At 37.1% G+C, this 13,636-nt stretch overlaps 1 protein-coding gene across 1 annotated transcript in view; it reads right to left on the bottom strand.

Moving 5' to 3' along the window:
• The window catches only part of MBP (myelin basic protein), a gene marked incomplete at its 3' end in the record, with an annotated part of 111,393 nt that overhangs the window by 74,612 nt on the left and 23,145 nt on the right, over positions 1 to 13,636 (bottom strand). Inside the window, exon 2 of the mRNA XM_080339359.1 lies at positions 10,493 to 10,567. Within this exon, the coding sequence (XP_080195485.1) occupies positions 10,493 to 10,543 (51 nt within the window). The 5' untranslated portion in view covers positions 10,544 to 10,567. The remainder of the gene's footprint in view (positions 1 to 10,492; positions 10,568 to 13,636) is intronic.

Here is a 13,636-nt window from a genome sequence, read left to right on the forward strand (position 1 = left end):
TCCCATCCCTGTCATCCAGCAGCAAGAGGCTGAATCGGAAGTGATCAAAGACCTACAATTTAGTTGGTATAAAGTCGACACGGCAAGCCCCATAAGCTTCCAAAATGCCACAAATATTTTATTCTCCCATAATCGCGTGACTCAACAGCTGCAATACAGTGTTATTATCAACTGCATTATCCCATTGCATTATAAACTCTTTCTGCAAAATCCCAGAGTAGAATGTGATGCCTGAAAGATCTCAGCATCCCTTTTCAAAGGCAGACATAGGGCTTGGTCCCCTGCCTGTCCATGTACTTGGAGTTAAATGTTACTGGCCAGGACACCTGGACAACCTGGTGAGAGGGTATTATAACTCAAGGCTCCCTACCCCACCTGAATGCATCCACTAGCAGTGACCTTCTGGCTTCCTTTCCCCAACCTCCATAAAACTTTCATTTTTAGATGGTTTTATCATTCCTGACAGGGTCTATAAAATACAGGTTAAAAGAATAATAATAGAATTATAAACAACAGACAAGATGCCAGAGGAAAGCAAAAGGGTGCAACAGGCAGAAGAGGTACGCTGAAGAAATTCCAGAATGGAATTATGTCCTTTGCCTCCCTAGAGGATTGCAGGAAATTAAAACACAAAGCACTGAGGTCAAAATAAGAGGAAAAAATGTCAAAGCCTAATTTTAAGTACGTATTTCACCTATTTTTTTCTACTTACCAATATCTTTACTTATAAGGCAAGAAATTAGCTGACCAAAATATAAAGAAAAATCTTTTATTAAGAATTATATTTTTTGAAATACTGAATTGTAGGAAAAAAATCAACATCAACAGTAATTTGTTGAGAAAATGAATCTGCAAGAATCCTAATGTTCAGGTTCACATTGTCAGCACCTACAAATAAACACACTTCATTTAAGTCAATCTGAATGTAATGGATTACAGTGGTTCAGATCCTCCTCAGATAAAATATATTACGTAAGTCTTCACTGAACACAAATTTGATTCTGAAACAAACTGAAGATTAGCACCACACGATAAGGGAGAATCTCTTTCTATCAGCAAGTATCCTGCAGCATAAGGCAAGTTATTTCTCTCAGTGGAAAAACCTAAGTTTTAGTCTTAATAATGTACAGCTTTTGACCTAAAAATCTCATCTCATGTGACCAAGCTCCAGAATAACATAAATCATCCCAAACCTACCAAGTTTTTTGTGTAGTACTGTACCAAAGACAAAACAATTGTTACTTTGTGCAGTGGGTCTCAGTTACTATGAGTTCTAAAGCCTTTCCTAGAACACTCAGATATATTTATCTATACAATATATTTGTTAAATTCTTAAATATATTTAATTTTTAAATACATAGTAGTAGTAATTATTGAGACATCTTTATTATATTTTATAAAATATAAACATTCCTCAACTGTTACGGGCACTGACTCGAGATTCTCAGAGTCTCACATTCACCAGCCTTTTATCTGCCAAGTCTCAAAACAAATGAAAAAAAGAGTTGTCTGGAATTTCAGACATTGGTCAAAAAAAAGACAGTGATTATTCAGGCTTTATCACCGTGTACCATAAGGGACATTTCATCTGCACTAGGAAGATCTGGCTCAACATTAAGAAAACATTTAGCCTGTAGTTCACAGGGAAGATCAGAACGGACAGCCAGACTCCCCAGGGTGGATGGCTACTGGTCTTGCCTTTTCAGTCTCATACAGTGAGCCTATTTGCAGCCATACAGGGCTATATGCAGAGTATCTATACTTGAATATATACTTGCATATTTACATATATATTTTTTTAAATATACACTTGTACTTTTTAGAATATGGATGTGTACATACATATATATGCATGCACACAAGGATTTTGCACACAATTCCACTTCACATTGACATATTTTAGCCACATTTCACGAAAAGAATCCAACAGCAATTCTTCAGTTTTCTGCATAAAACAAATTCTTTAACAGGAACAAGGTAGAAATGCAAAAAAAGCAACACAAACTTGTGACAAAACAGCATAAAAATGTAGGCGACAGTTGGCCATAAAAACAAAAGGAGACAGTTTGGACATTCAGCTTTCAAATATTGTCAATGGCACTACTGGATTGCTTTGTAAAGCAATGTACTGTGCTAGGCTGTGATAGGAGCTGGAAGTCATATGTCAACATGGAGAGGGAAAGCTGGTTGGAAGGGAAAAACATTTCCAAGTGTATATCCCTCTCTTCTCCTACAGTGTTCCCACCTTCCTGATCAGACTGCCTGTTAGCTGGTCATCTCTTTGCTGTTTCTGAGCATGCAACTGCACCATGAGCAATTAAGTATTATTTCCGATTTCAGAAAAATCAAAACATGGCACTGAATTTAGACTGTATCAGAGATGGAGATGCTGGCAGAAAGTAACGTGCAGACAGAAACTGGCTGTAAGAAGGAGAAGGAAGATACAGGGAGGAAGGAAGAGGGGGTGTGTGAAAGGCTGGGAAAATGTGCTAGACATTTAAGTCGCATATGACCACAAAACCAAAAAAACCCCCACTGATTTCAATGTTAAAGTCTCAGATAGTACCTTTTAACTGAGACATTGGCAGTATACTGGAATTTCCATAACTCACTGGAAAACCTCAGCACTACCAACAGTAAATCCAATCCTTGAGCTCTTACACAGAACGGGAGTAACTGAGGACCCAAAAATAGTGACTATTGTTTTGATAATAAGTGACTTGTTTAAGGACAGATCTCATCAGTGACAGACTTGCTAAGCTTTCTGGCTCTTAGGTCTTTTCTGTGGTTTTTGAGCTGCACAGAGTTCACTAGCAAGCCAGATGCCCCCATGCCTCTCTAAAGTCATCTTTCAGTTCTAGCTAAGTGCAGCTACACTGACATGAATGTCACTCTGTGGCACTGTGACAAAAATGCAAGACTTCCGTTATTACCTCTTCTTGATTATAACTGGTGCTCGGAAGTCCCCCTAATTACCCAGGGTAAGTGGTTGTATCTTGAGGCTTTCAGCTCTGTGTACATTTCTATATTTTTGTCGCCACATCCATGCAATGATGCATTGAAAGATCGGATGGTTCTTAAGAGTGAACCTTATCTCAGCAATCAAGAATAGTGTCATACTAGGCTGCTTAAAAGTTTTTCAATTTCCTTTTGCAAAAACCATTTTTCTTCCTCCAGCAAATGCTACCTAGGTATTTCCATCAACTTAAAGCAAAGGGCATGAGAAAGTTAAGTAAAAAGGAAAAACATTCCATGACATTTTATTTCAAAGTGGAAAAATCAGTTTCTGAACTGCAGCCGCAGACAAATTAAATTTACTCAGTGTACAAATAACTGCAATTACGTAAGAAATCACTGTTTATTGTTCATCTTCAGTATCTGAAATGCAAAAAGAAGCTACTCTTAAAGTGATATTTTGTATGGGAAAGCCCTGTATCTTTTTCCTTCTAATGTCCATTTCACACTTACTGAATTTACAAACAAGAGCAAGATTCAACTTGCCTTAGCAATGTGGAATTCCTCTTTCCTCGCAGCAGAACATGGGAGTTTTGGCTTTGTACAAATGCACAGTGTAAAACCAAGTCTCACAACTAGTTACAGTGACCTAGCTGCACAGTGACACTACAAGTGTGTGAAACAGAATTAAACTAAAATGTGGCACTAGTGCTCCTCTTCCCAGCTGCTGCCCAGGAGCACCAAAGACAACAGAACTAGCATTAGGGAAGAAGATGAGGATAAACTTCAAAATGCTCTTATACAGGACTTTAATACTTTGATAAAAGCTACAGGACATGTTTACCAGTCATTGTCTTAGCTGCTGGAAATTCTGTGATGGTTTGGTCTCAGGTACCACAGGTAAAGCTCAGCAAGCTCTCCAAAAAGTAGAACACACTTCACTGTAACTGATTTTATGGATCCAACTCCATTCTAAAATAATACGTTCTGAAGTAATACAAAGATTTTTTTTAGGCTTTTCTCAAATATAACTAATGGAAATTCTAGTTTGTTACACTGACCTATCTCACCCACTTTCAGAACGGGTAATACAACATGTTACCACATGCTGGTCTATGAACCACCCCAACAGTAAAAGCACAAAAAGGTTACGTGAGGAAAGAAGAAGATATAGCTCTCTTTCAGGATCTCCAGGTCACTTATTGCTTCCTCAAGATTAAAAACATAAACAACTTCACCTCCATTCTTCCAGTGTGAAGATGCTAAAGCACATGTTAACAGGCTGAAGTCTTATTATTAAAAAAAAAAAAAAAAGCCACCTCAGCAACTAGAACAGTTGACAGGGAGTTCACAAAGAATGTGCAGTGTGCTACACCCCTGTTCTTCCAGCTCCTTGCCAATTTAACTGGTACTGTCATAAATTCATTTGAGAGGATGTTTATCCAGGTCTATATCAAAGCTAACAAGAAGGGAACTATAGGAAACGACACCACGACAGCATGGCATCTGAAGCACAAGACCTTAAAAAGTACAGAGCGTACTTCCCTCTTCTTCTAGTCAGTTCTGCAGGCTGAGGGTGGGAGAACAAAGCCCAAGACCCTACAACCCCTCCCCAGCCAAAACCACAGCGGCTGCACCTCTTCCTTTCGCACCCAGGCAAGCTCAACCAGCTCGAGACCTAAATCAGGAAACATTACTACTTCTCAGTTGTGTGCACAACAGAAAAGCACGCTTTCAACTTACTTCACGTAACAGTTACCTATACATTTACTCATGTTTTCACTGAAAATATGGATCCAGCAACATTCTGCCAAGGTTATACAATTAAGGCAGCCCTTTAAACGCTAATAGGAGGTGCTGTGGCACTGACCAGAATGCAGAATCATAGAATGTCCTGAGTTGGAAGGGACGCACAAGGATCATCAAGTCCAGCCCTGCACAGCAGAGCACTGCACCTTCAGTGGCCTTCACATACACACAACAAAGGGAAACACAGAAGCGTAAAAGTTCCAGCTCTGAAACAGGGACAGTTTATCTTCCACACATGCTTGCAATGAGCTTAGTTTATTTTAGACACTAGAAAGATTAAATATTATAAATACAATTGACCTTATTAAATTTAGCATGTGAAGAGTTTAATGAACAATCAATTATTCAAACACATTACTTGAATTTTAGACACATAAATTGGCCTATTTAACTTTATAGTAGAGCTACTTGCCTACTTACACATTAGACATAGGCTTCCAATACCACACTGAGTGATGGTCTTAAAGTTAGTTTTTGAGGACAGATGTCACAGCTACTGCATACTCTGCATTCTCAGAGGCTTCATTTCTGTATCACTATGATATTACCTCACTAGCTGAAGCACATTTGTACCTGAAGGCTCCACTCAAGGTCTCCAAGTACCACTATTAATACAAAATGACACTGCATCTGTACCAACAAAAAAAACATTTAGACACTACAAAGGTTAAGAAATGAAATAGGAGGATAGAGGGAGCACAACAGGATTTGCTCAAGGCCAAATCTCAGTCAATGGTAGAATTTGAAGAAAACAGACAGCTATCAATTTTTGCTGGTCTTGCTTAACCTGGCTGCTCAGAACTTCCCTTCACACCCTAGAAGTACATTTGCCTCTTCCAAAAGCAGCACTTCCTTGTACCAGGCACCAGCTTAACCAGACGCTGGTCAGTCACGAGAATTTCTACAGTCTGGAACCTGTAAAACTGGGTAGTGAAAACACTAATCAAATCTCTCAACATTTTAAAGTTTTTCTCTATTCTTCCTTTGCCTTCAGAAAGACTGGCTTGAGAGGAAGTGTTTTAATCAACGTATCAAATTAAAAAGAATACACTACTATAGCCCATGGTCTTTATTGCTTTACTACAAAAGGTAAAACTCTGAAAAAAGACACAAATGTGCTGGAAAACAAAAATAGTTCTATACAACTTCGATATCAGGAAAAAAATGAAAAGGTTGCAATCTGCTTAATTTCTATATGGTAATAAGACTATGTATTTAAATATAATAAAATCAAGTGCAACTTTTTTATTTTTTGAGGTTTTGTTTTGTTTTGTTTTGAAGGGGTGTTTTTGTTTTAACAGAAAAGCACATCCTAGACTTCAACATCCACATAAGCTGTATGTCAAGTATCTCTCAAACTGTCACTATTAATACATATAAACCTCTATCTTACGAAAATGACACTTCAGAGCACTTAATAGAGCAAAATAAAATTACTTCATCTGTTGGAAGCACCAGGAAGCACCTGGTAAAAACTACACATATGGCTGAGGTCTGTAAGCACTCACAACCATGAGAGGTAGGGCATCAGATGAGATCAGTGTGAAAACTCTTTTGCTTACTGATCACTGAGTGCTTACAAGACGAACAATACAACTACCAGCCAGAAATTCACCTCCTTCTCATCAGGGAGAGCCAGAAAACTTTCTGCCCATGTTACAGAAGTTTCTGAACATTAGCAAGACAATTAAGGAAAAAAAAGAGGAGAGAAAACAGAAGCTCCTCAGAAACAGCATAGAAACTGTATGATTTATTGATACATGCTCACTGTAGCAATCTAGCTTGAACTTTTTATACTGAATTCTCCTTAAACACTAAGAACCAGTTAGTTTATTAAAATTATCAAATCGAGCAGTGTGAAACACATGACAGACTCTAGGTATTATACATACATGGAGGAATTAAAGACAAGCTTTTTCATAAGTTTACTACACAGTAAGACTTGGTCATTGTTAACAGATAGATTTTGGTTCAAAGAAGACATTAAACTGTAGACTGAGTGCCTGTTTTCAGTTTTTCCCTGTGAGAAACCAATGTACTGTGGCAATTTATATCTCTCAAAGGATTTGAGAGTTAGATATCAGATGCAGCAATTGGGTTCATTTTCTTAGTGTTTATTTATAGCATGTCCCAGGTATGTCAAGGACATGAACTAGGTAAATAATCCAGTATTTCCAATAATCTAACATGTTCCAGGCCTGCATAAATTTCTCAAGTAATCCCTTGACATGGCAGGACAGTGAGTTATAATCTGTTATCATAGGTCACAAGCTTGGTTTCCAGCTTCCCACAGTAGTATGTGTCCTGGGACACACAGAAACCAGGCTCTGTGGACTTGGTACATTTGGGAGTCACTGTGGAATAGATGGGACGATACCAGAAAACTTATTTCCAACCCCAGTGAAGTTAAGGGCCGGTTCTGACAGGTACCAAGAAGGTTCAAAGATTTTGGAATGGCAATATATATGCTGTGCAGATTTTTCTGAGGGAGACATTCAAAACAGAGAGAGCAGCAGAGAACTGCACTCTTGTAATACTTTCAAGCAGCTTTTATCATTACAAAAGAGCACGTTGCTCTTTGTAGCTGAACAGTGCCACATGGACACACGTTAACTATAAATCCAAACAAAGACCAATAAAATTTCAGTTATTTACTCTTCTACATTTAGCTCTCCAAGAACTTGAAGGAACTTGGAGCATGAAGGACCATACTTTTTTTTTTTCTTGCTGTTGCTGTTCTTAGATATATTTATGTAAGTGTAAACCCAAGCTAAGAACAAAGTTAAACAAAATAAATACTTAAATGTTTCCTAATGCATTAAGAGACAGTCAAGTCTAATAGCATCCAAAGTAAAAAGAAAGAAGAGAAATTGCTGGGTTCACTGAATAATTTTTATGTATCTTACAAAAATCAGATCCATTAAATACAAGAGAAAGAAATCTGACAGACACGAGATGGAATATGTTATTGCTTTGAGTAAAAACTGAGGGGGTTGCAAATATTTGCAACATTACTTAGGTAAAATAGACCAACTGTTTTTCAAAGCATCCAATTATTTTCACAGTACCTCCTATTATTTATTAAATAATCACTGTAACTTGGCATATTTATAAATCAAGAGAAGAACAATATTTTGAGAGAAGTATCACAGCAGGGGAAGCTGTCTTGTTGTCTTTTGTAAGTTTCCCTACTTGAAAGCATCTTGGCGTCATGTTAGACATTTGATGAAATAATTGATATCCAGATCTCTATTTCTAATTTTGTAATTCAAATACCCAAATTTACTGAAAGTAAAGCAAAGCTAGATGCAAACTCAAAAAAACCCCATAATAATTGCTGTATTACAGGACATTTATCGGACAACCAAGAATGACAACTGCTGCAGTTTCACAACTGTCTTGCTGATGTCACCATACACAAAATAGGCATGTGGAGAACTGGTCCATCGGTTCAGGAGCCAGTACAGTGTTTGTGCAGCAAGCCTGGCACCACAGGTTCAAAGCAGCTGCCTGAAATGATATTGTTCTTTGGTACTATATTTTTGGGAAATAAAATATAATAAACAGCCTGAAGTTACAAGTAATGAATTTCAGAAAGACCCTTTACAAGATGTTAGTCTCTTTCACTGCAGTTCTATTTTGTGAAGAACAAGGACAGGCACTAAGCATTTCCACTGTAGTCTCTGCAAGCCTTCAGCAATTGTCTCCCATAACACACTGCAAGACTGGTGGCAAAACAGTTCTAATTTACAGCTATATTCAACAACAAAGCTACTTTCAGCTTCGAAAAGAAAAAAAAAAAAAAGTGTATGACACATGGTTACTACTGCTGGTAACTTTAATGCTGCCTGTAAGAAACGAATCAAGACTGATTAGTTATGTGGAATACATAGTAACACCTTACCCATAGATTTCCTGATTTTAGCTCTGAGGCCCTATTTCTTGTGACATAGTTAGTGTCTTACATACACAAAAGGAGATTTTGATCAAGCATTGCCTATTTTAAAGTTTAGGGTTTTGGTGTTTGGAGTCTTTTTTTTTTTTTGTCACTCTAGAAGGATGAGGGACAGAAGATATTGCTACAGAAATACGTTTTCCCTTCAAAAATATTTTAGGTAAATTAATCTTGTTTTGCTTACAGAATCAAGTATTGCCCATGAACTAATTGGGAAAAAAGAAGGAATTAAAACAACATTGCAGCAATCCATTTCCTTGTACACCTGTCTTACACACTGAGTGCAAGACTCACGGCCACCTGACTCTTGCTCACCACTGACTGCAGAACTATTGCATCGCCTGCTACAGTTTGAATAATCTTTTCCTTTTTGAAGCTCCATGTGCCTGGCAACTTGCTCACCTGCCACCCAGATGCATCAGACACAGATGTGATTCCACAGGGAGAGAAAAGTTATGATGCGTTTTTTTCTAATCAGATTTTGTACTCAAAGACCAAAGCAGGGGATATGTAGTGCACAACAGCCCATCAAGCTCAGGGTAGCTGCTGTATCACACCTGCTGGATCTCACACTCATTGTCAGAAAGTATCAAAGTACTTGGCTAAATACATCTGTTCGTTGCATTTGACTTGGCTGGATCGCACAACAGAGCTTTTTTAGACAGGAAGTCTACAAGACCGGTCACTACAAGACCACATCTTGAGGCTCACACTATTGTTTGTACTGAAACTGAAACTTGGGCCACAAAACCATTTTGCAAAATACTGCACAAACACAAGCCAAATCCATATCTAGGCAGTTGTCCTCTCTTCCTGCTGTTTTCTCCCCATTTCTTCCAGTGTGCTTACACGCTTTCCTGAAGGAGATGGCACAGAACAACTGTATAAATTCCAGTCTGTATAGGGATAGCTGCTTATCTGCCACAGCAATGCAAAATGCCCACATTCCTCCAGATAAAGCACAGAACTATCTGTTTACATCATCTGTCCAATGCAAAGGGCAATAGCTTTATACAGCGTGGGCTCAGACTGTAAACTGTTATTTTTGGGTGGGGATGGGTGGAGGGAAGTTAGCAATAGCTAACAACAAGAAGCATCTCTGTTTTATATATAGAAAAACCATTTTTTTAAAGATATATGTGAATTCTCTTCCGGTACAATGTAGAAAAACAAATAAACAAGGTATTATCACATGGCAAACAGAATACCACATTATGTACAAAATACACAACCATATCAGCAGAAGTTTAGAAAGCAAATACTTTTAATGAACATTTTGACACTTCTCATATTTTTATTTTCCCTCCTTGTAAGGAGATTTTTAAAGCTGTATCTCCTCAGACTGACAACCTTTTCCTTCAGAATTCTCTTATTTTACTTATTTCTACATAGTTTCTTTCTTACGGATAAAGCCAATGACTGCTCAAAGTGGAAAGCCGTCAACATGCAGAACATAATTCAGCTCACTGGCTCTTTAAAAATTTCTGCAATATCACACTTCTGAGGTTCATTTCATTCATCTCCACCATGACTGAGATCTGATGCAGAAAAACATCACATCTCTCATTAAATCCAGCACAGTAAAATCCTGGTTTGGCCAAATGTCATTGACCCTCTATAAAAAAAAAAGGTGGTCATTTTACAGTGACAAGTACAAAATAGTAGTGGTGAAAGTGATCTGGTAAACTCACTAATGTACTAAAATATATATATGTATTTCATAACATACATATTTCTGAAAGTGGCCTTTCCTCTTCAATTTTCTAGACTTACCTTGGTTGACTTGTCAGTGCTATGTTCTCGTTTTCCTACATGGTTCCCCATGATGGATCACCAGAACTCCAAATTCTGAAAAAATAAAACCAAAACAGCATTTTTGAAACCAATACCTTTGTACTGAAATGCAAATTCATTTTTCATATGACGCAGAACAAAGAGATAGCTCTCATACAGTAAGCATTTTTACAGCCTGAGGGAAGCTCTGTGAAAGACACTAAGAAAAATATTGCTTATCTGGTCTATTTTGTACATCTAAGCAATACCAGAAAGTTTCTTTCTTCTAAAACAAACAATCAAATACATACATATATATATATATGTGTGTATATATATATATATATATAAAAACAGGGGAGGAAATTTAAAGGGCTTATTGTGAAATATGTACATAAAACAAGACTAGATTAGAAACAAGGTAGAGGGCCTCTTTTGATATTATATTTATAATAGCATAACAGAGTAATATGTATCAAGTAATCTGTAACTACAAACTTCCATAAAAGATCAAGTAAGTTCTTTCAAATTCACATTTGCCATTATATAAACAGCAATTACTGAAAAAAAAGCACCACATTAAACTGCTAAGAATTTGCTGTGGAGGTGAGAATGGATATGTTCTTTACAGCCCACACCTTCACGACAAGCACAGAAGAAAGGAATGCCAACTCTTTCTTTGTATTTTCTGGCTCATCATGTTGTATCTCAGCTTTAACAGAGCTTATGTAGGTTAAACCACAACACTCAAGTTTCAGCTTTTAGAGTACACTTGTGGTTACACTACATATTTCTTCTTACAGAAGCATGTGCTTGTATAGGATCTCATAAACAGCTCCTAACTTCAGCCAATTTAAATGCAGTGCAAGGGTAGCTTTTAAAGCTCTGAAACCTAAAACTACATGCAAAAGCAGTTTCAAGTGGACTTTCTCCTTTCAGAATTATGAACTGAACTTTCAGTAATAAAGTTCAATTTCTAGTGCACTACTCTGCAATAAACAAAGGTATATACCATAAAACCTTAGCATCAGAAATCTTGGCACAATGCTCTCACTAACAGAGGGCTGAGTTATTCCATTAAGCAAAATCTTATGAAAAGGCCTGGCAGAGAAGGACAACCAGACCTTTGCTGTGATAAAAAATGCATGAAGTAAAACAAGAGGCTATTAACCAGTAGCAGTCAGTAGAACATACCCCAGCTACACCCACTGATTTGTGGATCAAAGGACTATAGAGACCTTGATTACTCCTAACTTTCCATGACAGAAATATGTACTTTATCAAAACAATCTCATCCTGTATCTCTAGTGCAACTTTTGGAGAGACATAGATTTTTATTCCCTGCTCACAATGATAAATTTTCCAATTAGTGAGGGTCTGCAGTGCTCGTTGGACTAGTCACTGAATTCTATTTGCTCTAAAATCAAAGTGCCACATATCACTGTATCTGATTAAATAATTCCTCACAAATATCCACTTCTAACATGTTGCAAAGAAAAAACTAAAAAACATCCAAACTCAGTAAGTGTACTGAAGTTTTTTGGCAAATTTGAAACGTAATTTTTTTTTTTTTCCAAACAGTGCAATCTATTGCATAAAAGCTTAAAAGAAAAAAACAACCTATCCTTTCAAACTGTGAAAGCAGCATGCTCAATTCACATTTTTGTGAGATTATGAAAATTTTCAAGGAAAAACCCAAATATATTCATATACACTGAGTTTCAGAGCTGAACTACCTCAAACTAGCCTTTCCTCTGCAAATTATAAGCAGCAGCTCACCTCCCACATCACCTACTTCACAACATAACGAAATTAGAGTGGGATACAAAACTATATGAAATGCTTACAGTGGAATATAAAGGCATCATGTTCCATAAATTACTCTTCCAGTCATTTATCAAAAGATTAAGTATCAAAATTTAGCTGTAATAAATATACGCTTAAATAAACAGATTATGGAGCCAGTGTAACACTTGCAAACCAGAACTTTGTACCCATGAAATGCTAAGCATAGTAGAGTCCCAGTCCTGCAATGCCAACGTAGAAAAAGATACCAGCTACAGACAAGCTATGCTCTGAAACTAAGCCAGATACATGTTTAAAAATAATTTGTTGGCCAGTGGGGAAAAAAAAAAAAAGCAATAAAAATTTCCATGCTGTCACATGGTAGGTACCTGAAAATGATAAGGCCAGTTTTCTGCTCAAATGTCTGCGCAAGCAAACAAACAAATGAAAACCAAGCAAACAGAGAAGTGTATGAAACAGCTGATTGATGCACTCCTGATTCCCACATGCATAATTCCTTCAACACGATGATAAAAATTACACAGAGAAAGGAATAAAAAAGAAAAAAAGGCTTGGAAAAATGGAAACCTACAATGCTATTCAAAGTTCAGGTGTGTGGTTTGAGAGTACACCTGCCTCTGGGCAGAGTGTTAGATTTCTCTACAGGAACAGAATTAAAAGCCAAAACTAATGGCATTAAGCCTGCAAATCTGCACTTGTTTCCTTTATTGATTAAAATATGTCTGAGGGATAGCATGTGGTCCAAATTCATGTGATTGATGTAAATTATTCTCACCTCATATCCAGAAACTAAGACAAATACAACTAGATTTCACTGCATCTTTTTCATGCATAAATGAACACAGATGTTTAAACTCAAGATAAGTTAGCTATAGGTACCTGCTATAAATTCCTTGTATAGACATAAAGGTACATTTTATCCACAGGGACAAGAGCAACCAGCCATAATATCCTAATTATTCATGCCACCTACTAAGTGGAGAAAACTGTAAGTAATACTTTGGGGAAAAAAAGGCTTCCAAAAAATCTGACATGAATTAGGAAAGAAAAAGTCTAGTGCTAAGTATTCTGTAGACAGCTGATCAGGAAATGAAAACATACATATATACAAGCCTGTAAACACTAAAATAATTTACAACAACAAAAAGACCTAGTTTTTCACTTTAGCCTCAAGAAGTCTGCCTTACTTGATTGAAAACAGAGCACATGGGTCATTTTCACTTCAGGATGAAAGCATATCCTGAAGTGTTAAGTAAGACCTGAACAGTGGTTTTAGTTCTTACTGTCATGAGGAGATCACACTGCACAGGTTCTACCTGCGCCAATCTTTACGCAACG

Source organism: Nesoenas mayeri (genome assembly GCF_963082525.1).
Source record: "Nesoenas mayeri genome assembly, chromosome: 2".
In the NCBI taxonomy this organism is placed as follows: domain Eukaryota; kingdom Metazoa; phylum Chordata; class Aves; order Columbiformes; family Columbidae; genus Nesoenas; species Nesoenas mayeri.